The sequence below is a fragment of the Microtus pennsylvanicus genome, chromosome 8, assembly GCF_037038515.1.
Source record: "Microtus pennsylvanicus isolate mMicPen1 chromosome 8, mMicPen1.hap1, whole genome shotgun sequence".
Taxonomy (NCBI): domain Eukaryota; kingdom Metazoa; phylum Chordata; class Mammalia; order Rodentia; family Cricetidae; genus Microtus; species Microtus pennsylvanicus.
The window spans coordinates 33,470,630-33,495,954 of record NC_134586.1 but is presented as its reverse complement, the minus strand read 5'-3'; the positions used below and the strand labels follow the sequence as shown (position 1 = coordinate 33,495,954).

At 46.4% G+C, this 25,325-nt stretch overlaps 2 protein-coding genes across 15 annotated transcripts in view; both read right to left on the bottom strand.

The window, feature by feature from the left end:
• Positions 1 to 1,965: 1,965 nt before the first annotated feature.
• Sec13 (SEC13 homolog, nuclear pore and COPII component) lies at positions 1,966 to 16,287 on the bottom strand. The gene is made up of 9 exons (XM_075983157.1): positions 16,200 to 16,287; positions 15,027 to 15,071; positions 12,649 to 12,764; positions 11,281 to 11,432; positions 10,623 to 10,756; positions 4,400 to 4,533; positions 3,953 to 4,076; positions 3,205 to 3,351; positions 1,966 to 2,372 (listed from the first exon to the last, which is right to left on the bottom strand). Exons 1-9 carry the CDS (start codon positions 16,200 to 16,202, stop codon positions 2,259 to 2,261), a joined length of 969 nt encoding a protein of 322 aa, XP_075839272.1. The 5' UTR covers positions 16,203 to 16,287; the 3' UTR covers positions 1,966 to 2,258.
• Positions 16,288 to 21,266: 4,979 nt separating this feature from the next.
• Atp2b2 (ATPase plasma membrane Ca2+ transporting 2) overlaps positions 21,267 to 25,325 on the bottom strand; it is a 320,698-nt gene continuing 316,639 nt past the window's right edge. For 10 of the 14 annotated variants that reach the window (XM_075983151.1, XM_075983148.1, XM_075983150.1 and 7 more), the window contains one exon: positions 21,267 to 24,390. In XM_075983151.1, the coding sequence (XP_075839266.1) occupies positions 24,079 to 24,390 (312 nt within the window). In that variant the 3' untranslated portion in view covers positions 21,267 to 24,078. The remainder of the gene's footprint in view (positions 24,391 to 25,325) is intronic. The other 4 variants (XM_075983146.1, XM_075983152.1, XM_075983153.1 and 1 more) reach the window with 1 other exon arrangement.

Here is a 25,325-nt window from a genome sequence, read left to right as displayed (position 1 = left end):
TTTTCTCATTATGTTCATTTTCCTTTACGTTCTTGAAAATGTAATAGCTGTTTTAAAAATCCTTAGCTGCATATTCCATGGTCTATTTTTTAAGTAGTCTAAGCTAGCCTGAATCTCAAATCTCTTGCCTTATATACATTCCCTACCCCGCCTCTTTTCCTCCTGTATCTGAGTATGGAACCCAAGTCCTCACAAATTCTGGGCAAGCATTTTACCACTGAGCCAAGACCCCAGCCACGTATCTTTTCTACTCTTGGTTGAGCCATATTGGCCTCCTTTTTTTTTGCACACCTGTTATTTTGATCTGGAAGCAAGATATTCTGGTGTTGGAGTTGTCAGGTTCTGCGTTTTGTTAAATTTAAAGCAGTGGTTCTCAACCTGTTGGTTATGACCCCCTTTGGGGGGGTTTCATATCATATATTTACATTACAATTGATGACAGTAGCAAAATTAAAGATATGAAGTAGCAGTGAGAGAACTTTAGGGATGGGGTCACCACAACAGGAACTCTATTAAAGGGTTGCAGGAAGGTTGAGAGCCACTGCTTTAGAAAGAGTGTTAGGCTTTCTAACACAGTGAAACTGCTACACATTGCTTTGGGCTTTGTCAAGGCTGCTTGGCTTCAAGAACAAACCTTAATCTGGGCATGTTGGTACAGGCCCCACCAAGTAGAGGCAGGAGGCTGCCTGCGTTCAAGGCCATCCTCAGCTATGTATCTATCCAGCTCCAGGACAGCCTGGACTAGAGAGAGCCCGATTCAAAATGAAAGAAAGCAAACCGTGATTGAAAGGATACTGATAAAGTGTAATAGCTGGGTGTTTGAGGCAGGATTGCAATATTTAGCTTTGCCTGCCCTGGAATTCACTATTGCAGATATGGTTGGCCTTGAATCTGTGGCAATTCTTCTGCCTCTGCCTATCAAGTGCTGGCCTTACAAGTGTGCCCACCAATCACCTTTCTTGGAAATTTCCCCAGTGTAATACTATGAATGTGTTCCACTGACTCCCTTCTTGTGTGGACACCAGGGATTGAACTATTGCCATCCTTCCAATCCTAAGCTCTTACGGTCATAATTTCACTTATTGCAGCCCCTACCAAGTGATCCTCAGAGGCATAAGCTACAAAGAGCCCCTGGCTGCTATGTGATGTGTCGTATTCTGTTTCTCTGAGAGCATCAAGCAGCACAGGAAGCCAGGCTTGTCCTTAGGCTGACAGACTTCCATGCATTCTCTATGAGCTGAGCAGCATAAGAAAGGTCCTTTTCAGCCTTTTTCTCATACCTATCATAGAAGAAAGGAACTGCTTTTGGAGTTCTATGGAGTGACTTGGGAGGCTGTGTGGGCAGGTACTGGCATCTCCTCACTTCAGTTCCACTCCTTAACATGTTTTGGCAAAACAACAGGTTTGGCTTATAAAAAGTAAAAGGATAGATGGCAGGTGGGGGCCCTGCAGTTCTGAGGTGACTGCCTAAAGCAGCTGCCTTGGTATCCATGTAAAGGTTTGCCGCAAGCACACACTGGCTGAGGAATAACAACACCCCCTCTGCAGTGGGTAAGTTTGGGGTGAGGTGGGCTAAACTCTAATCCTGGCTTTCTCCTTAGCAAGTGAGTAGGTCTGTCTTCTCTGCCCTACTGCTTACCTGAAATACAGTGTGAAGGCCTACCTAAAGCACCTGGTTCAGGTGAGGCTCAAGGTTAGCTAGGACCAGAACTATGGTTTCCCAACATAGCTTTATGTTTGAATGCTCTGCGTTAACATTCCTTGCCTGACAAATGGTTGATCACCTCTCTGCATGTGTTAGCATCTCATACCCATTCTTCAGCGCAGAAGTCATCAATCCCATCCCATGGAGTAAATGTACCCAGAGGGGCTGCCCCTGCAGGCCCGGCCTGGATCATGACTTACACAGGTGCTCATAGTAGCCCAATTTGGGCAGATGCACTGTGTGGGGGTGACACAGTAAAGTTTCTATGCAATATGATTTTATTTGCTTTGAAACAGCTTGAACCAAAAGACAGTTAAAAATGGCCAAAAATATTTAAAAATAATAGTCATTTGTTCCTGACATGAATACTTTCAGCTGGACATTAAGTTACCAAACATGGAATCCCAGTAAGGCAGATGAGCACCCAGTGTTCCATCTGTGGGCACTCCTGGGTGTGGAATCTTGGTAGCATTGGGCCCCTTCTTCCCAGTTGTTTGGATGTTGTTCTAGAATAGGTAGTCCTGGAAACAAGAAGACCAGGCTGCCTGTGTCGTCACTGCTCATTCTGTTGGCCCTCTGTGATGGAGGCGGACACGGAACCCTGGCCTTTGTTGACATCGCTGATGCACACCCACTGTCCATCCACCGACTCTTTCCATAAGGTCACCTGCAAGTTAGCGCACAAAGTCACAGGTCTGCACCTGTTTCTGCTGCTCTCCAGCCCCACCCTAAATGTGGACAGAGAGGCTGTGGGAAAACACTCATCTCCCACCACATTTGCTCAAAATGCAGGGAAGGACTAAGTCATACTAGAGAGCACAGTAGGGATAGCCACATGGGATGCTGCTCTGAGTGACAGTGAGAGGAAAGATGTGGCTGGGAGCAGGTCAGGGTCAGACTGCCTGTGTCATTGCATATAGCTGAAAAGGTTTGGCCCTGGAGAAAGAAAAGCTGAGTTACTGCTCTCTGACACGTAAAATGCCTTAGGAATACCAATTTAAACACCAGGGCTTGACTCTGGTAGATAGACGTAAAGCTATCCTTTGAGATGAGGCCTACAAATCTGTTCTGGAACTGCTGCAGAGCAGAAAAGGCTACGGCAGGTGTAAAACAATGTATGTTTCTTTATTCATACTCTTAGCAATGAACAATGTTGTTTATGTATTAGTTTTCAAAAGGGAAGCCATTATGCTAAATGAAATAAGTCAGTCACAAAAGGACAGAAAGAGTGGGTAGTGAAGGGAGCTGATTCTTAGGAAAAAGGAACCTTGACAACCCCGACATCTCAGTGCTCTCCTTGCAGAGCTCGGGCTACACTGTAGCTATGTAATCCCTACACAAATTACCTCCTTTTCTGTGTAATAGGGGACATAGTACCTCAGAGGTACTATGAGATGTAATTCAGATCCACCTCTGACTAGGTGGGGCCTACTGTACATATCAGCAAGTGAAAAACCATTACAGCCTATATGATTGCTGCCCAGGAAATGGGGGTATACCTTATTGTCTCCACCTGACACGGCCAGGATGTTTGCTGTGATGGACCAGCTCACGTGCCACACAACATCATTGAACTTGTGCAGGAGTTTGGGTGACCACATATTGCCTGAGGCATCATCACAGGTCCAAATAAACACTCGACCGTCCTAGGGAAGGGCACACATCAGGAGATGGAGAAATAAGCATTCTCCCCAGGGAGAGCCACCTGGATCTGCAGACAGGGAGCTGAACAATCTACTCCAGTGTCCTGCTTCTGATTTGTTTACCCTGAACACATCTCACAATAGATCAGGGGTTCTGTGGTTTCATGGAGGAACAGACCATTGCTATGGATGTTTTTCTCCCTGCCTGGCTAGTCTTTCTTATCTGAACAGGGACAGCCATCTTTTAAACCAAGCTTAGAGCCAGGTAATGGACGAATGAACAAGCAAGAACAACCAACTTCCAATAAAACATTCTACTGGGCCTAAAGGCCTTGCCCCTTAGCTTTCATCTCAGTGGTGACAGGAAATAAGCAGTAGTGTGGTCCAAGAAGTGTGACTAGGTACATGAACACAAGGCACCAAGTTTGGGCATAGAGTCAGGAGGGACCTGAACTTGGCTCTAAGCTTGGCACTACTTCTCAAGCTACTTTTGACCCATCTCACTATACACTGGCCTTACCTGGTCTGTGCCCGGTCTGAAGATGCCTGCTGCCCTCCCTCCCCCTTCTGAATCAGGGCTGAGGACATGTGGGGTGTGGCAGACCTGAGAGCAGCTGGCAATGGTGCTGGTAGGCAGGCCAATGGACGGGGCCCAGGCAACGTCTCGAACCCAGTCGCTGTGTGCCTCTAGTTTCTGCTCCTCCTTCCACTGGCCGTCTTCCTCTTCCCTACAGAGGAAACCAGAGCAGGGTGGAGAGCTTACCTTTCAAGTTTTCTTCAATGAGAATAACGAGTGGAATTCTACTTAGCTCACTAAACTGCCCATTAAGTCCCCAGGAAATGCCCTTTCCTCCATAGTTCCAAAGTTTGGGGAATACTAAAAGTGCTCAGAAAAAGAAAAAGGTTTTTGTTTTAAAAAACATGTCCTAACATACTGAAAACAGTACACTGTTACTGATAGGAAGAAAGGTGACCTTGCGTGTAGAGTGGCTGAACAATGACAGGCAGAGTAGAAGTGCCCCTCTGGGGAGACAGCGCATAACTCACTGACCTCCAGAGCTTGATGAGGTTGTCACAGCCACCTGATGCAAACTTCTTGATGTAATTGGGCTTCTGCCCTGATGGTTGGTCTATGAGGCTTCCAGGTACAACAGCAGGGGCCCAACTGACAGCGTTACAGCCAATCTGCAGAGGGAACCCGTGGTGAGGCTGCACTCGTGCACATCAGGGAGAAAGGACCCTATGGACTCCTGGGGGGGGGGTTCCCTGTTCCCTCTAGTTGTCAGGACTTGGAGTACAGCACACAATGTGATGAACAAGAATTAGGCTGACAAGTTCTTGTCATACCAACATGGGAGGCAGGATAAGGGGCCATGAGACAAGTGGATTCCTTAAGATCACTAGCCAACTATTAGCCAAATCCATGCACTTGAGATTCAGTAAGAGATCCTGTCTCAAAAAATAAAATGTGGCCGGGCGGTGGTGGTGCACGCCTTTAATCCCAGCACTCGGGAGGCAGAGGCAGGCAGATCTCTGGGAGTTCGAGGCCAGCCTGGTCTACAAGAGCTAGTTCCGGGACAGGCACCAAGGCTACAGAGAAACCCTGTCTTGAAAAACAGAAACAAAAACAAAAACAAAAAAATGTGGAGAGCAACAAAGAGACTCCTGATGCCAATCCTGGGCCTATATGTAAACCGGAACATACCTATATTACTAACAAGACACACACTGGGTTATCCTTAAAGGCAAACTATTAGACCAGCCGATTTCTCAGCAAGACTCCTAAGGGCCAGGAGGACATAGAGTAGTGTTTTAAGTCCTCCAAGAAGATAACAGACTACAGTGCAGACTCAAAGCAGAAATGAAGAGCTTCTGCTAAGAGCATAATCCAAGGGGACTTGGCCACAAGACTAGCCTTATGAATGAATGGTGGGGGAAAGTCCTGTACTAGAGGGAGAGGAAAGACTACACTCAGCACACAGAAGAGTAAATCCCAGTAGAAAAGTTAACATGCAAATGAGAAACAGCAAAACCAAAACATTAATATACAGATGAACTACAGAAGGCACCATCATAGAGGAGTCAAAACAACCAGATGACCAAATAATGACTTTTCATGGTAACTTTGATCGTGGCTTACATAATTAATTTCTTTTTTGTTGTTTGTTTGGTGGCAGGATCCTAGCTATGTAGCTTAGGCTGGCCTTGAGCTTCTCTCCTTCCTACTCAGTTTCCCAATGTAAATTATCTCAAGTCACAGACTAGGGCTGGGAAGATGGTTCAGTAGTAAAGTGCTTGCCACAAAGAATAAAAACCTGAATATGGACCCCTACAATACACATTAATAAACAGGCATAAGCCAGCATGGTGGTGCACATCTTTAATCGCAACACTTGGGAGTCAGAGGCAGCCGGTGGATCTTATTTTGAAGCCAGCCAGGTCTACAGCGTGAGTTCCAGGACAGCCAGGACTACACAGAGAAACCCTGTCTTAAAAAACCAAAACTAGACAATAAAACAGGCATGATGATGTGCATCTGCACACTTAAAGCACTAGGCTAAGGGTCAGAGACAGGAGAATCCCTGAAACTCACTGGCTAGTCTGTAGCTTTAGGTTCAGTGAAAGACTATCTCAAAAAGTAAAGTGGATGGTGGTAGAGGAAGACATCTGATACTGACCTCCTGCCTTCACACGCATATGAAATGCACACATGCATACACTGCATTACACAAACACAAAGCAATGGACTTAGAACAAGAACCAACAATATGCTGGATGTAACTCACCTCAGCAGCAGAGACAAACACATTAAAAATGAAAGGCTAAGAAACCAAGCAAAACAGAACTGAAACCAGGCAGTAACAGTACTTGTCAAAACAGACTTTACAAAGACTCGCTGTTTTGCAGACAAAACCATATGATACAATGAATGTCACATGATCAATTGATACAAAGATAATGATTGTCAATATACATGCACTTAGTTTAAGAGAATACACTTGTGAGACAAATATTAGAGCGCCTCAGATAATAGAGTGTTGGCAAATTCAAAAGTCTGAAATAATAAATTGCATATTTCAAAATAGAAAATAGAAGTCAAAGCAAGAGAAACTGCAGAGATTATACAAGCACATGAAGACTATAATGACTAATCTTCACTATCAATTTGATTGGATTGCCTAGGAAGAAAACAAGTGGGTGTGTCTGTGAGGAACATTTCCGGAACATTCAACTGAATGTAGGTAGTACCATCCCAAGGGTTTAGGATCCTGGACTGATAAAAAAGAGGAAGTGAGCAGGTGTCCTCTGCTTCCTGACTGTGACAAACTGTCTCTCCAGTTGTCTCTTGCTGCTATGCCTTCCCCTGTCGTGACAGGTTACTACTAGACTGTAAGCCAAAATAACCTTTCCTTTCTTGAGTTGCTTTGGCCAAGGATTTTGCTGCAGCATGGAGAAATGTTATTAATATAGAGACTATAAAGAGTTTTGAACAATAAGTCATTAAAGAAATTAAGTGGAAAATAAGAAAAAAAAATTTGGGAGAGTTTGCTGTGTAGCCCTAGCTGTCCTGGAACTCACTCTGTAGACCAGGCTGGCCTCAAATTTGGAGATCCACCTGCCACCTACTAAGTACTGGAATTAAAGCATAAGTTGTCACCGCCTGGCTTGAGAAAGTTTCTTAAATAAATATAAGTGGAAACATGCTAAAAGCATACAAAGTTTAACTAGCACACATAGATGGCAGAAATAGTAAAAGCAGCACAGAAGAGGGAACTTTATAATACTGAGACCCTACATCCAGACAAAACACAACTCTAGTTCCCGGGGCACCAATGACTTATGGCCTCCAAAGACAATGTATTCACTTATATGTGTATACACACACTAAAACCAATCTTTAAAAGAAAAACAGAGCTCAACCTAATGATGCTTCCCAAGGTGTAGAAAAGTAAAGCAAAACAAAACAAAAACCATGATAAATATAAGGAAAGAAAAAGACCAGTGCAAATTAGGTGGTGGTAGCTATACCTTGAATCCCAGCACTAGGAAGGCAGAGGCCAGCCTGGTCTACAGAGGGAGTTCTAGGACAGCCAGGGCAATGCAGAGAAACCCTGATGAAAAGAATAAAGAGTAAGACCAGAGCAGAAAAGAAAAATGAAACTGAGACTGAAAGGACAGAAAGGATCAATGAAACATAACTGCCAAATCTTTTTTTTTCCTTTCACCCATTTATTTAAAAAGTCTTAGTCCAGGAGTGGTGGTGCACACCTTTAATCCCAGAATTTAGGAAGCAGAGATAGGAGGATCTCTATGAGTTTGAGGTCAGTCTGGTCTACAGAACAAGTTCCAGGACAGCCAGGGTTACACAGAGAAACCCTGTCTTGAAAAACCAAAAGAAAAAAGGAAAATAAAAAAACTCTCGCTACAGAACTCAGAGCCTAGGCTGGCCTTGAACCTGAGGTCCTCCAGCCTCAGTCTCCTGAACTGAACGCCACCATCACAAGATATTTGAGTCTTGGGAGTACTTTTAGTGACAGCAAGGTCTACTGTATGGTCACACAAATGGGAGGCTGAAGAGTCACCTTGCTATAGACCAAATTATCAGTTTTCCCTCAAGCACTGAGGTCACCTAGATTGATAGCAGAATTTAAAACAGAAGGTCTATAAGCCGGGAGCCAGTATCGTATAAATGAATACAGCTGACTTGTAGAGTGTCCTCAACAAGCAAATAGACGGCATGTTGCTCAAAGGAGTAAGAAACCTCTGCTTCCTTGACAGACAACTGACAAATCTTAAGAGAAGAGTTTCAATGAATACTTGACCAGTCCAACTTCAGCACCAGTCTTAAAAGTAGAGGTTCCATCTGACCCTTTCTTCCATGCGGCAGACTCCAGTCTTAGGGCTACAGAAAGAAGCTACTGCAATACTTAGTGTTTTATTCTTTGTCCATACTGTTGACTTTGACTATTTTTTATTCCTCTTTTTACATTTATCCAATTTTATTTAAACATTTCTTGTAAATTTTTTACAAATCTGTTGTTTTTCTCTCTCCCTTTCCCTATTATTCATCACTATTTTTCATTGTTTTATTGCATGCGTGTGCCATGGCACATGTGTGGAGATCAAAGTACAAAGACCCCACTACTCACTTACCAAACCAAAAGACACTAAAATGGTTGAAATGTCAGATAAAGAACCCAAGTCTACTTGGACATGAATGAGAAAGTCAGCAGTACTGAAAAGAGACTCTGCAATACAGATAAGAGATTCTGCAAGGAAACACAGTTTTGAAAAAAAATAGTAGAAATAAAATAACAAAAAGTAAAAATATAAAAGCAGTGGAAAACATCATTAATAGACCAGCTCAAATAGACACCAATAAAGAAAAATTAAGTGTAACCACAACTTTCATAAATTCTGGGACATGAGCAAGAGATTAAATCTAAGAGTTCATGGGGTAGGAGGAGTTAAGATCAAAACTAAAGACAGTAAAACACTATCCAATGTAGTCACAGCAAAGAAGTTTACTAATTTCAAAAAAAGCAATGGACTCAAGTGTAAGATGCATTTAAACTACCAACAGGAATGACCAGAGAAGAAACTTTCCATGACTAGGAAAAATGCCAAGTCTATTTAAACATTTAAAGCTGTACAAGTACTGGGGATGGCTTAGTGGATAAGAGCACTTGTGTGAAAGATCCAAATAATTCAATCAGCAAAGGCAGATAAACTGAGCAGTTCTCAGAAAAATCAGTGTAAATGCCAATAATACATGAAATGTTTCTCAAGAAATATAAATTAAAGCACAATGACTCCACTTTTCCTTAGGCAAAGCAGCCATCAGAAAAGAGCAGCAAACTCCAGGTGGATGAGGTGGAGAAAGAACCCTTACACAGTGCTAGCAGCGACGTGAGGATAGTGGGGTGTATGTAAATTAGTGCAGCCACTACAGAAAAGAACTCCAAGAGGAGCCTGCTCTACTACTTCTGGGTGTACACCTAAGGACTCTGAGCCAGCACAGCACAGGAGTAACTTAGCCATCCGCCTTTACTGCTGCACTACTCACAGCAGCTAAGAACTGGAGCCAGCCCTGTGCACACCACCAGAGAAACTGATCAAAGAAAACGGGGCCTAGATACACAATGGAGCTTCATTCCACCACGGAAGAATGCAATTATTTCATTTGCAGGAAAATGAGTGGAACCAGAGATCATCATGTGAAGTGAAATAAGCCTGCCTCAGACAACTATCACATCGTTTCTTTCATATGTGGACTACAGACATCAAACAAACAAGCAAACAACCCGAGACAGCTCGGCAGTGGTGGTACCTTTAATCCCAGCACAAAGTTCAAGGCCAGCCTGGTCTATAAGAGCTAGTTCCAGGACAGCCAGGGCTACACAGAGAAACCCTGTCTGAAAGACTAACCAAACAAACAAAATCTCTAGGACATAACAGACAGGGTACTATTTGGGAAGAGGAAGTAGACTACTGGGAGAAGATAGGGTAATAGATGGTGAATATGACCAAACTACATGATATGCATGTCTGAAAATGTCCAAACGTGGAGCTCTACACAATGAATATACACTGACAGAAAAAGCAGAGAGGTAAACGTGAAATTGCCAGATGATCTAGCTATTTCACAGAAATATATATACCTAAGGGAATTAGAGATACGAAAACACACCCATAACCGTTCACAGCAATATTTACTAATAAAAACTGAAAATGCCCACGATCAGACAGGAAAATGAATGAGGGTTTAACAGACAAACCCTGAAAATGAATATTTGCTAGCTTGTTCTTTCATGTACAAGTGTTTTTGAGAATTACAAGATATCCATTTATGGGCTCAAGAAATTTGAATTTCCATTTTCCACAATGCTTTCTGGACTGTTTCAACCTTAAGGCCCAAGAACTAGAAAGCACAGGGAACTAGATCTCTAGGCCATTCTTGGAAACACCACTGAATTCCGGTGTCCCCAATGCATGTCAGCCTGAGGCTTCTGTAGCAAGGTGGCAGTTGGTGTGCCCTCACACTTCCATCCCCAACCTGGGGCTTCCTAGGAAAGGCCAGTGCCACCTCTGCCTTGGACTGAGAAGGCTGGTGCAGATGCTGTTCCTCAGAGTAAAGAGGTCCAGCAAGATCTAACCTATAGCCCCTCCCAGGCACTGCTCAGCAGGGACACTCGGCCTCCTCCTGGGAGCACAGAAGACTTCAGCACAGCATGCTCTCTCTCCTCCATGCAAAAGACAGGGGCTGGACTCACCGTGTGAGCGTTGTTAATCTTCTTCACTTCCCACTGGCCTTCTCCTGTATAGGTCAGCAGGGAGATGGCCCCATCGGAGCTCCCACAGGCCAAAATCAGGCCATAGTCATGAGGGGCCCAGCATACAGAGTTCACTGTGAAAGGAGGCATAGTGTGCAGGCTTACATCATACACTATTATTTTGCTAAATTCTTAGAAAAACCACAGGGATTGCCAGTGGCCAGTTAACATTTGGCCAAATTAAGGAAAATTTACAGCACTTCCTAAGCCTGCCTTCACAAAACAAGAATATGTTGGGAAGCCTCACTGTTTTTTGGGGTTTATTCTTATTTCATGTGCATTATCTGCATGTATATGAGGGTGTTGGATCCACTGGAACTGGAGTTACAGACAGCTGCAAGCTGCCATGTGGGTGCTGGGTATTGAACCTGGGTCCTCTGGAGGACCAGCCTGTGCTCTTAACCACTGAGCCATTGCCCCAGCCCCCACTGTTCTCAATAAACCTTTCTCTGGACTGACCTCAGCTGTGGACAGACTAGTGGAAAAGCCAACCAGTTTACAAAGGATGAACAAGAGCAAGGGAAGGGAGCCTGGGACGAGACCAGAACAGAGGCCCTTCCCACCCACAGGCCCCCTGCTCACTGCTAACTCTACATACCTGAGGAGTCGTGTCCGGAGTGCTCATGAGTCTTCTCCCAAGTGCCGTTTTCCTCCTTCCAGATAATGACTTTCCGGTCGTAGGAACAGGAAGCCAGGATGTTGCCATACATGGGGTGGGCCCAGGCTACCTGCCATACTGGCCCTTCATGTCTGCAAGGGAGGGAGTCAGGATGCTCAGAGGGTCAGGGGATTCACAGTGCTACCTCCCTCTGGAGAGACAACAGAATGTTGCCATGGTCTTAGTTTTTTGAATCAGGGTCTCACATTATATACTCTGGTTAGCCTTGAGCTTGTGATCCTTCCAATGCTAGGAAAAAGGTATGTGCCACCATACCTAAATTTGGTCTGCATTCTATTAAGTTTAAAATAAAAATTTCATATCTTGGAATGAGTTACTAAAATACCAAACTGCCTCTTTGCCAAAACCCAAGTAACAAGTGGCAAGTCTAACAATCTACAATTTCAAAGTCTCAGGTAGCTACATGTAAGATGAAAATACATCTGACTTTTCTTGGTGACAAAGTGACAAGGACTATAGCCATTTCTGGAGTTTCCAGCCTACATCCAAATAGAAATGGTAAATTCAGAGTCATGCAAACAAATGTATTTGTTTTCCTTATCCCAGTTCACCAATCCCTGGGATTCTACTTCCGGAGCCCTTGCAGACCCAGGTACCCCAGGTTAGGAACCCACACTATGTGAAAGGCTCTGATGGAAAGCAGAGAGGTGACCATGAAAATGAGCCAAGACCTCCAGGGCTAGGGAGAGAGAAGAGCAGACATCTGACACATACTCCCTGGCCATCTGCCACGGACAAACAACACAACAGGATGTATAAAATTTGTCTTATGGGCCCAGCAGCTAAAGCACTTGCTGTGTAAGCCTGAACATCTGAGTTCAATCCCCAGTACCCAAGGAAAGGTAGAGGAGAGAATTTCACAAAGTGTGAGCCTGCACAGGTGCCCCAAGCAGGTTTATCTCGTGATCATACTTACCAAATGACACTTCAGGTCAAATGGCTAAATATGTGCAGGATGGCAGTCATGTTCATTGCTTCTGAACATGGCAGTGGTTGCCCTTATCAAAGATCTACTGAGGACGGGCCCTGGATGGAGGCAGGATTAGCCCATCTGGGATTAAGCAGAGGAGGGCTCCAAGACACAAAGTGCCTCATTTGCCCAGGTCTCCTAGTGGTAGAGCTAGGGCTCATACCTGCATCTCTGCTAAGGGCACAGGGGTCTGGGCTCTTAGCATCCTCATTGCTGAATGCACTCTGGAACTGCTCTGAATTCGTGCTTTCATCCTTCCTCCCAGGTCCAATGATCCAGCTATCACCAAGACCGTCTCCAGGCTTGTTGACACTTACCCTCTGAGGTCCGCGATGAGGATCTGCCCTCCGTTTCGTACATCAAAGATTTTGACGGACCTGTCCGAGGAGCAGGTTGCTAGGCGCGTGCCATAATAGTCCATCTGGGCATCATGCTGCAAGGGAGGACAACTGGGGAAGCCTGCAGGATGGCTGGTGAAGCCCCAGCCAGGCCTAGTATAGACCAGAATCTACCCAAACTCTATCTGTGCATCATGTTGCAAGGGGAGGGCAGCAGAGGAAGCCTGTAGGAACCAATCAGCCTGAACCAGTCAGGGCCTGGTATACTCAAACAATCTCAAAGAATCATCACCTCATGGACAAGAAGCTAGAATGTTGGTATTATCAATTCCCTGCCAGACAGCGTCCTACTGGAAGGGACCAAACAAGCCATACTGAGCTGGTTGTTCCGGACCCTTCATGCACTTTTTCCAATCCTGTTCTGTGAGCGTACAGGAGGAAAAACTGACTTCACTGTCCTGATCACAGGCTTCATGGGCTATTGGGGAAGACACCTTGAGGCTCAGCCTATCCCCAGACCCCAAGGCTACTGACTGAGAGCAGGCCTCAGAATACTTCAGGCTCTGTGCAGCACTCTCTAAGGTACTGTGGGCCTGAATACAGGGTTCCATACAGATGTGTGTCCTCTCACTGCACCAAAGTCCCTAGCAGTGTGCCTAGGACTCCAGATTCCACACCCATGGGAACAATGCCTGAAGTGTCAATTGCTACTGCTGCTCAAAACCAACTTTGACACCGACTGGACACGGGCTGGATGCTGTTGGACAGTAACTATATTAATTAAATCACTGCTTGGCCCATTAGCTCTAGCTTCTTATTGGCTAACTCCTACATCTTAATTTAAGCCATCTCCATTAATCTGTGCATCACCACAAGGTCATGGCCTACCAGCAAAGCTTCAGCACAACTGTCTCTGTTGGCGGCTCCACGGCTCTCTCTGACTCCGCCTCCTTTCTCCCAGCATTCAGTTTAGTTTTTCCCTCCTTCCTAAGTTCTGCCCTATCAACAGGCCAAGGCAGTTCCTTTATTCACCAGTGGTATGCACAGCATAGAGAGGGGAATCCCACATCAGGCTGTTGCCCCAGTTCTGGGCCTATTTCTGCAGCATGTATGGTCTCCTTCAACACTAGTCCCTTGTTGGCGGGATCACCTATCCAAGTGGTTGCTGCTTTCCTATTTGTCCCACCCCGCAGATTTCAGCAACAGGCAGCAGTTATAACATATCAAAAAGGTGCTATATAGAATTTAACATTCCTTTGTCACCTCCCTACTCAAGGACAACGGTTTCTCTGGAAGGTCATCTTTTACTGTGTTAGGCTTTGCTCTCCTGGTAGGCAGGCTGCAGGTCCATTTCAAAGCCCTTCTCAGCAGAGTTCTATCATACTGGGAAGGAGGGCACAGTACCTGGGGTGGGAATTCTATCTCCTTAGCTTATCTGTTGTACAATCTTTGAAAATTTAGCTATTTCTTTAACCTTCAGTTTCTATAGCTTTCAAAGGGGCTAAGGAGTGCACTGGCTTCTAGGGTCCTTGCAGATTTATCAAGGCACTGAATGATAAATACTAGGGGTCTGATGACAGACTTCGTGAGCACACAAATATTTCCAATGACTATACTGCCTCACCTGGTCCCCGGGAGGAAACCAAGACACTGGCAAGGCTATCTAGATTGGATCTTATTGCCCTTGGGCCCATGCCAGCTCCAGCCATGTGGTCTCACAGTTAGACTGCTCATGACCAAAAAACAGCAAAATGTACAATTTTGCATCAGAACCCCAAGACAAGTACCAGGGGTCAGGCTGGGAGGCTGAGACCACCTGGCCTGGGCCCTGCTCCAAGGCTGCCTGCATTGTTTGGCTGCAGGAAACAGGCTGAGTTTTTCTGTCTGAGACTTTCACCTCTGGACCTTCCCCAGCAGCACTACACTATGCCCTGAGGAATGACTTCATGCCCAAGGGCCTGCAGTGGCCTACTCTCTGGGGTAAGACAGATAAGTTCAGCTGTCTCTGTTCTAGGCTTTTGCTGTGACTGCCACTGACTTCCCACTCTCCATCATTGAACCCCCTTTCCATGAAGCTGAGAAGTGGCCTTAGGAAAGAGAAAGGTAGAAAGATGATTGTCAACCTCTGCCCCCAACTTGGCCTTACTCTCAGTACGAAGACTGAAGGGCCTGAGCTGCACAACAGAACATTTCTCACAGCGAAGAGAAGCCACTGTCAAAGCCTTGCAAACCCAGAGGTCAAGTGGGAGAACGATTAAACCCTAGAGACTGTGGGCTGCCGGGAACTACTACACAGTTGGACCCCCAGAGAGGAGAATGCCCCTGTCCAGGCCCAGAAGGGATGAGTGGATACTTACAATCATGTCCTCATGAGAGGTGTCCACGGTGTTAATTACTGACACCTAGAATCAAAGACAATCTGTGACGTCACTGGCAGCAGCTACAACAATCATCTCATTAAAGCATCAACTCTTCCTAAGGTTCTTAGGGGCGTCTGTGCTTATTCCATAAATATTTTCTTTTTATTTCTTTCAAGATTGGCTCTCATTATGTAATTCAGGACACCTCTGTCCCCGCTGCGCCACACAACACACATTAGTAAAAGGTGGGCGGTGTGCTCAAGAATCCCCACAATCCAGACCGGCTGAGGGAAAAGTAATTTGACACCGGTCAGCCAAAGGACCTTGGGTGTTTCTTTCTGACCATTCTCACCCAAAGTCATTGGCTGTGATCCACACTTTGGGATGCTCTTGGAGCACTCAACACTTAGGGGGTTACTGGAACACAGTCAGAAACAGCAATCAAAACACTTCAGCTCATCAGAACCACACCAGGTACACGTTTAGAATTAGTTCAAGGACCAGCTTAAGAGTCTCCAACTCTGCAACAGAGGGACCAAAGGGCGACAGAAAAGGGAGGCAGCTCCCTGTGCCACTGTGCCAATCAGGTCTAAGACTTCCAGCGGCTGGTTCTCATTCATCCACACAGTGACTCAGGGGGCAGTGGAGATACACTGCAGATACCACAGAAGTTAGTAAAATCCGAGACGGTGCCCTAGACTAGCTAGGCCTCCCACCCATTTCCCGAAGGTTATCACACCCGGGAGCCCTGTGTCTAAGCAACTGATCCCGCCACTACTTCTGTTGAGGTAGTAGGTGGCAGGACCGAATGGTTAGGAGGATTTGGATCTCAGCTTTGCCCCTGTCCAGCTCAAGTGTTGACAGCAGCACTGGCTTCGCAGGCTACCTGCGGGCGGAAATGTGAGCGACAGTGGGAACGTACTAAGGACTCCGTAGACAGCAGCTCCTCTGATAACTTTGGCTTTTTTTTTTTCCAATTACGAAGGACAAGATACGAGATTGGCAGGAGGTGCCACAGTAGCCCGGGCCTCTGAGTTCCGGAAGGCCCGGCGGCCTTGTCCTAGCTCCCACTCTGAAACCCGCAGAGGCAGGACACGCAAACTTTGAGGAAGTGAAAGGAGGGCTGGATAGCCCGAAGGTCACGACTGCCGCCGGGACCGCAACACTCACCATAGCTGTGGCAGCGGCGACTCACGGCCTCGGACGTGGCAGTGCTGAACGCCTCACTTCCGGTGCCGGCCCGCAGCCGACAGACCGTCATCTAGGAGCTTCCGGTCAGCAACACAGTCGACTTACACAAAGGTTCCGCCACTTCTGGAACCAGCGCCCCGTCTACCCCCCTCGGCTCCGCTCTTATTTTGGTTGTCCGTGAGAGTCTGGTTGCTATGGCGACCCTAATCACGGGATTTTACAATAGTGTTACTTGCGGATTTTTTTTTTTTTTAAACCTGGACCAGGCTTTCCTGGTTTCTGAGATATATAAATGAAATGACCAGTGATTACAACTTCACCCTCCTTTTCTGTGGGTTCTGGATCCCTCTGGCTTTTATCACGAACGTTGTACAGGTTAATCTCGCGAGTAGACTGGGCTAGTGTTTTATTATGTTTCCTAGAGGACGGCTCTGCTATAGGGCTGATGACTTCAGAGACCTCAGACTTCTAGAGGGATCCCCTGGGATCCTATGAGTCTGGTCCATGAGGAATCCTGGAAGTCCTGTCGGGACCCCCAAATCCCCAGTGTCTCCAACTGTTAGTGCACCAACTTTCTTCACGGACAGCAAACCAAAGTCTCTAATCCCAGGGACTCTGACTGCTCCAAGAGAGGGCAATTTGAGACCCCTCCCCCCAACCTTTTCTTTTCTTCCTTCCTTCCTTCCTTCCTTCCTTCCTTCCTTCCTTCCTTCCTTCCTTCCTTCCTTCCTTCCTTCCTTCCTTCCTTCCTTCCTTCCTTCCTTCCTTCCTTCCTTCCTTATTTTTGGTTTTCTCTGTAGCTTTGGAGCCTGTCCTGGAACTAGCTCTTGTAGACCAGGCTGGCCTTGAACTCACAGAGATCCGCCTGCTTCTGCCTCCCGAGTCTCTCTCTCTCTCTTATTTTTTTTTTTCCCCTGAGACAGGATTTCTCTGTAGCTTTGGTTCCTGTCCTGGAACTAACTCTTGTAGACCAGGCTGGCCTCAAACTCAGAGATCCGCCTGCCTCTACCTCCAAGTACTGGGTTTAAAGGCGTGCGCTACCACGCTTAGCTTTTCGTTTTTTCATTTTCTACACAAGCACTGCAAGGAGCATGCTGAGCCGCAGCACAGCTCCTCAGAAATATACGGTTTCATACGCCCACCCACTGCAGATCTTAAGAAGCCAGTGGTTCAGGGTGGAACCTCCACCCCAGCTAAATCAAAATCTCTTCTGGTCCTATGATGAAACTGGGATCAAAAACCCTGGCTGGAGAAAGCTACCAGCAAAATGCCAAAGCTCAAGGAGTAAGAAGGGGTTTGGGGGAGGGGCTAGGAGAGTGGCAGCCTCATATCCCTGCCTTCCCACCTCAGTGCCTTTGAGACCTTTCTTTTCCTCCAGGGAGAAGTTATCACAGGAATATGAAGAGGCAGTACTTAGGGTAAAACAGAAAACAGACTTGAGGGACCAACGTGGGTTTCTCTAAGGCACAGGCCCCTCTGTAGCTGCACCGCTAGTCCTTCGATCAATAAGACCAAGTTAGTTTTCTCGGAGCCTTACATTTCTCCAGTGGAAATGGTAACAACAGGCACCTTATATGTAAATATAATGCATGAGGTGTCATTGTTATTGATGGAATTTCCTGGTATAAATTCTGAAGCTGAAGACATTGAGGATCTCGGATAAGCGACAGCAAATGAAGACATCTGAAGGTAGACCAGAAGACATGGTGTCTTAAAGTTTTAATGTGCCAACTCTGGCTAAAGATGGAAACTATCAGAACTTTATCTCCTACTTCTGAGGGCCCATTCTTTGCCTCTTGGAGTAGCTGTCTCCTTCTCTGTTACGTGGGAAGCACAGGGTAAGTGCTTCTTCAAGGACAAGTGTCTCTTCTCTTGGGACCAGCAATGTTTCATTTTGATTTTGTGAACATTTGCATATCCGTGAGATATCCTGGGATGGGATCCAAGTCTGATTACAAACACATACGTTTTATATACTCTTACACACATAGCCAGAATATATATATATATATATATATATATATATATATATATATATATATATATATATATATATATGGTTTTTTGAGATAGAGTTTCTCTGTGTAGCTTTGGAACCTGTCCTGGAACTCGCTCTGTAGACCAGACTGGCCTTGGAACTCACAGAAATCTGCCTGTCTCTGCATCCAGAGTGCTGGTATTAAAAGTGTGCCCCAACCACCACCCGACCATATTTTGAATAATTTTGTGCCCAAAGCAAACTTAGGTGGTGTGGGATTTCCTGCTTGTGGCATCATGTTGGCACTCAGAAAGTTTCAGATTTGCAGATTCAGGATACTCAGCCTATAATACCTACTCTGAAAGTTGATGTTGTATTAAATTAACCTTGGAACTGAAACAGTGGTCAGAAGTTAGATGAGGCCACTGATATTTGATCTGGGGGCCAGGTCAGCTTGGGAAGAGCTGGGATTTTGTGTGTATAAATTGATATTTGTTTCTCAGTCTGGCATATTTTCTTACCTGTGAGAGGTTTGCCAAATTCAGTTTACTGGTGAGGGTGTGCTGGTTAGGTGTTTTTGTTTGTTTATTTTGTTGTTGTTGTTTTGGTTTTGCCAATTTGACAAATGGGAATTTCATTGAGTAAGTTGCATCCATCCAACTGGCCCATAGGCATGTCTGTTGGGGTATTTTCTTGATTAATGATTGATGTGGGAGGGCCCAGTCCTCTGTGTTTGGCACCAACCCTGGGTAGGTGGTTCTGGAAAGTATAAGACAGCAGGCCACGAGGAGCAAGCCAGTGAGCAGCCCTCCTCCATGGTCTCTACTTCAGTTCCTGTCTCCGGATTCCCCCCTGCTGCTTGAGTTCCTGCCTCGACTTCCTTCAGTGAGAGACTGATTGGATAGTAAGACAGACGCGTCCTTTCCTCCTCAAGTTTCTTTTGGCCATCATGTTTTGTCCCATCAATAGAATGCAAACTAAAACCCTAGGGTACCAGGCTGCTCTGTGCTTCCCTCCTCATCACTAGCGGGTGCCGCCTATAATCTGTGCCCATGCTTTCCACCTTCCTCCGGTTTATCCCAGACCACAGTCAGGCCATTCACAGCCTCCTCCAATTGTTCCCTTCACCTCCCTGATACTCTGAGTGATTCTTCTTTTCTTCCTGAGACCCCCTTCTCCCAAGTCTCTTTTTGAGATGGGTTAGTGGTTAATGACAGGTCCCTCAAATGGTAGAGCTCACGGTATAATCTAGGGCAAAATGTCATTCCCAACCAGAGACTCAACTTCCCCAAGTCCAAATCCATTGAAAATGGGGACCCAGCTGTCCTGCGGAAAAAGGCCTTGGGATGTTTACCATGCCTGCGTTTCCACGTGTGCATTTATTGTTATTGCTTAGTATAGTGTTGAAAAGGCAGACAAATCCCGTTAGTTACAAAGAGCACAAGCCAGAGATACAGAGAAATAAAGAGTGTACAATAAGAGCACAGTCACTTCCCAGCCCCGATTGTCCCAGAGTCCCCCAGAGCCCAGGCAGCTTGTGGAAGCTGGAGGCGGCACCATTCCCTCGCTACTCTGTTATAAAAGATGTGCACACGAGAGTTAGCAAAGTGTGGTGACCCCCGAGAGGAAGGGCCCTGGAGGGAGAGCACCACAGACATTACAAAACAGACCGAGGGCCTGCAAGGTGGCCCCAAGTAGCCTCAAACCCAGGGCCTAGGGTCCCATGTCTTGAGTGAGTTGTATCTATATATTAAATCAGAGGGCTTCATTTGGACCTTGGAAAATATTTGAAGATGCCTAACATCTCACTGGGGTCTTGGTGCTTCAAGAAGTATCCTTGCTTCTAGGGTTCTCTAAGGGTGAGGCTTCAGATACTCGAACAGGAGAGAGGTGGGCAGAAGGCTCGTCAGTGCGTGGTTTAGTTGGCAGCCTCCTATAGTTACAGCAAGTAGGGAGGGGACCAATGGTGCCAAGATATCCAGGCAACACATGTTTGTATCCCAAAGATGCTAAAACTCTGAATTAATAAGAGGTGACCCTCAAGTAACCGAAATAAAATAACCAAAAGCCAGTTTAGAAAAGATAGACAGGAACTGTCCCCCAGCAGAATGGCTCTGGTTGATGCTGAATGTTCTTAGTACAGGGTCTGGGAGAGGTCCCCCTTTCCTGTCCAGACAAGGGGCACATGGGGACCTACCCTGACACAACCCCAGGAGGTGACTTGTTGGGTGGGGCTTGGTAGCCTCTCCTAAAAATTTCAGAGCTTAGGGAACAGGTAAGTTGAGGGCTTTCCAGGATTCAGGATGCTGTTTTGTCTGTCCTGATGGGACAGTGATTGCAATGGGGGTCGGAGCAGGGTACATAGAGTAACAGGGCTCAGTTTGAGGGGTAAGAAAAGGGCAGAAGGAAGAGGGTCTGACAAAGTTTTAACGTTTCCTCACAACAGATGTGAGGGGAGATACATACAGAAATATTTGTGAGGGGCAATAATTAAAACACGTGGCCAGAGGGGACAGCAGATGAGGGGACAAAAGAGGAACTCCAGAATTGAGTTTAAGCCTATATAAGACATCAGGAGGTGGCAAAGGTGGCTTTTCAACAGGCATGGGGACACAGTGGCTCTTTATTAACCAGAGGACCCAGGATAGGGTGGGTTCTGACTTGGGAGTAGTCAGTGCCACATCCACTTTCAAAAGGAGGGCATCCTCCTCCAGTGGGCTCTGTGCTGTGGTTGGGATGAGGCTGGGAGTGAAGGGTGGGCGGAGAAATGGGGGATGCTCCTGAATCCTGGAAACTGTGGGTGGCAAGTTGAGTCTTCCTACCCTCCTCCACAGAGAGGTGACTCTGGGGTATCCAGAGCCACAGTGCAGGGGCCTCACGTGTTGTCTCTCATCTATCTGATGATAGATGCACTTAGTCTGACAGGAAAGAAGGGGGAGTTCCCACACTAGAAAAGAGTAGGTTTGCTATGTTCTGTTTGATTGTTTTTTTTTTTTTAAATACCATAGACACACCGGAAGCACATGTGTGAGCCAGAAGATTCAGCCGTGGAAAGCATAGCCATTGCATAGTATTAAATGAGCAGAGACGGTGAATTCTTTATTTACAATTATTGTCTAGATAAAAAAATTCATAAAAACAGATGAATGGTCATAAATTATTGACCCCCTAATGGGGTGAACTGCCAAACGTACCCCATGCTGCTAGATATAGGACGCGGAAGTGCAAGCTTTGTGTACTACAGTGGGTTCTGATAAACCAACCATCTCCTGTGTAGGTGTATGCGTGTGTGGATGACTGAGGGTGAGCGTGAGGGTAAAGGGCATAGAGCTGCCCCTCATTCCTGACACCGGGAAGCTGATGCTAATGTCGGGCCTCCTTGCTAGTTTCCTCTGCTTCTTGTTGGAGAAGCTGGTTCTACTCTGAGAACCGCTTTCTGCTTGCCCTTGAGGCCTGGCTGCGAAGCCCAAGGACCCTGGTGGCATGGAATGCGGTCATAGAGGCATGACTGAATGGAGGGCAGGATGAAAAATGTGACAAAGGAGTCCCCCCTAAAAAAAAACAACCAACCAAACAACAATAACAACGACAAACTCCAAACCAAAAACCTATCCTGTTCCAAGGCCCCAGATTTCCTTTCCCTCCTTGGAGGGGTACCGTGGGCTGGCTCTGATAGTGTCTGTATGGAATCCAGCAGTACATCTAGGGCTGGTCCACCATTGCTGGAGAGGCAGCTCTCTCTCCTGGAAACACTGATTCCTTCAAGACATTCTTCCTGACAGAAAGATTGTGGCCAGGTGGGATGGGCGAACTTTGAACCCCAAACCAAAACTCAAGTTTTTTTCACAGCCATCCAGACGTGGGCCCTCCCAGCTGACTATGGCTCTTTTCCCAAGTGGCTGTCATCTTGTTTAGTGAAGAGGTCTCTGGGCCTGGAGGAGGGCTGGGGGCCAGACTGAGGAGCGAGGAGCAATTGTGGGAAGGTGGGGGTGAAGGATGGCGTTCACAAGTGAGGCGGGAAGTGTTTGGTTTCCCTCGAAGCACGGGACATCATCGATCATGGTATTCAAAATGTCTTTTGCACTGTACAAGTTTATGGAAAAAGATTGTATGCTGAAAAGTCTCAAAGCAAACTTTGTATTAAATACAAAAGTTCTTTTATGAAAAAAAGCTGAGACCCACAAAGTGCTTAGCAGTTAAGAGGCCGACAGACAAGCTCTTATCGAGTGGGATTACTAGTGCTGTTATTGTTGGGGAGGGGATAGCCACCTTTTCTCACCTGTGATATGGGAAGATATCAGAATGGCTTTCTGTCTGGGAAAGCAGGGCTTGCTGTTAAAAGGCTACAGTATATATTGTGACTACAGGAAGACAATTTGGTTTAAAAATCACACTGAATACATCTCAATGTACACATCATAAGGTTCATTCGGATCTAAATAGTGCAGAGAAAAAAGGCTATTCTTCTTCAAAAAGAAAAACAAAAGCAGCAAGCCGTACCGACCCTCATCCAATGTGTCGGCAGTGCCTATGCTGCCATATATAAGGAAAGAAATGTTTAAATTACTAACTAAAAAAAAAATCAACACAATAGCATTTGTAATATGTGAACACTACCTCGAGTCACAGACAGCGCCAAAGACAACTCAGTTCTGAACTGCTCTCTGTAAACTCAAGCGAGTTTCATTGAGAGAAAAGCCTTCTACCGGTGCACTGCAGACGCTGGCGTCTCGGACCTGGGTGGTCAGGCGTGTGGCAAACCCGGGAAGCCTTCTCTCCTCTTCTCCCTTGTCTACGGTGGAGCGTGTTGCTTAGCTCCTCAGGATGGATCCTTGGGAGCCATTGGCTTTCTGCCTGAGCTTCCCACAGTAGTGACGTTATTGAACGGAAATAGCAGGCAAAAATCAGAGCATGGCTATTGTAAAACTTCAAGGATGCAATCCAGGGGGATGTGTCTGTTGGGCCGAGCTGTTCATAAGCATCTTAGCCACCAGTGTCCTTAAACCACACAAATATCCAAAGACATTATCTACAGGTTTGTAAACAAATTACATTCTTCTTTTAGGACATAAGTTAAAATAGAGCAATTTAAGCAGAAACAAGGCAACATGCCGGCAAAGGAACTTTATATATCCATGTATATATATATATATGTATATATATAATATCTACTTATCTATATACACGTATACAGTCTCCAAGAAGTATACGTTGATATAGATACAAAGAAACGGATATAACCTCATGAGTGTCCGTGGAGTTCTTGGGTTCCATTGGTGCAAACCTACTCTGTGATTTCAAAAAGTTATTAAATTAATCTAGACATCTGAGACCATGCTGGGCAAGCATTTGAAACCTCACAGACCAGTGAACTGAATGAACAGCAGTCTGTTTGCAGTTCCCGCCTAAGAAAACAAACAAAAACCTCCCCTCCCCAACCCTCCAAGAACCAAGTGAGAGAGGGGACTGAAAGTGTCCAGGTACATTCATGCTGGGGACGTAGTGGTGGCCGGCGGGTGCATGGCTGGTCCGTGTCTGGTGTCTGGGTTGGAGCCTGGAAGGGCTCTTTTTTTTTTTAAAATAATTAATTAGTTAATTAATTATTATTATTTTTTGAAAAACAAAAGCAAAACAAAACCCACGCCACTCTCTGCTCCAGATGACCCCAGGGCAACCCTGCCCGTGACCTAGGAGTGAAAAAGAGTTCAAACAGCATGGCAGCCAGAGAAAGGGTCTGTGGGTGGAACCGGGTTCTCTTTCTGCTGTGTGTGTTCTGCCCAGTGCTCCTTGCTGCATCGGGGAGTCGGTGCCTGGAAGGGTGTGCGCCCGGAGGCGGATGGCGGCAGGTCCATGAGGGTGGCCAGGCGACAGGGGCCTCAGCTAAAGCGACGTCTCCAGGCTGTGGATGGGGCTCCCTGGACTTGAAGAGGTAGCTGATTTGCTCGTGTCGGTCGTCAGGTTGATCCCGCTGTCGATGGCGCTATTGTTCTTGTTGAGCGAGGACGGCGGGCTCGAGTTCTGCTTGAGCGCGGCATCTTCTTCCAGGTCGGTGTCATCGATGAGGGGTATGTGAGGCTGGGAATCTTCGATCCGGAATTCAGGATGAGCCATGAAGTTATGGATGGAGGTTCGAGACTCGGGTTTTTCTAACCCTTCATAGAGAGAGCTACGGAACGCCTTCACGACGCGGATCTGCAAGGGAAACACAAGGGTCAGGAGTTGGCTGGGCGCTCCTTGGGACTCGGAGGAGGGCTGGGGGAAGGGAGGGCACGCGGGCGGCTGGGATCCACAGTCGCTGGTATTATGAGCATCGATGGGGATGGATGGTAGAGGGCTTGGGGGTTGCATCCATGAGTTGGTTTTTAAGTGGCTTTGGTTTGGGTCAGAACTATGGTATTAGTGGGGACTGTAGGAAGCACCATCACGGAGATGCTTGGGTAGTTGTAAACGGGAGCATGGTCCACTCCGAAGGGCACCCGACCTAGTGAGAGACTGAGCCTTGTTAATGTCACAGCAGAGTTTGACCATGCAGGGAGTGGGGGTTGAAGGTTGGGGGTGGGGGGTAGGAAAGAGTCTATTTGTTAAAAAAAGTGAATCTTCAAAAACCACACACAGTTAAGAAACCAAACCACATGGAACAGGTTACGGGTCACACAGAGAAGGAACAGGAAGGAGAGACAGTTGGATGAGGTGGGATGAGAGGACACACGAGGGCCAAACAGAGAAGGGGACACGAAGCTGAGGCAGCAGAGCAAAGCAAAGCCAGGGAAGGCTTTCTGAGGTGCAGGGCTGCAGCAGCCAGGAAGCACAGAGGAGCGCACACAGGACCTTGGGGGCAGGAAGCATGCCACAGGGGTCAGGGGCCACACGCACACACACTGACACACAGCTACACTTGGAAGCCTGCACAATGTGAACAAAGTTGTTTGTGCCCAGCGCCTCTTTCCTTCATGCATTTGGGAGGTAAACACTCGAGTATGGGCTCAAAGCCCTGGCCAGCCATTGCAGATTGCTAAGGGGCGCCCGTGTTGCCTGGAGTTTGGGATTTATTGCTTTGTTTGTGTTCTGAAAACACAAAACCAAAAAGAAAAAAAAAAGAAAGAGAAAAATCTCCATAAACCAAAAGA

Bases quoted from the DNA above. Each gene is read 5' to 3' on its own strand.
- Sec13 (XM_075983157.1), bottom strand. The intron at 12,765-15,026 runs GTAAGTATCCAC...CCTCCCTTGCAG, and splicing joins CCTCTCATGAGGACATGATT to CATGATGCCCAGATGGACTA. The intron at 11,433-12,648 runs GTAAGTGTCAAC...CCTCCCTTGCAG, and splicing joins CTCATCGCGGACCTCAGAGG to ACATGAAGGGCCAGTATGGC.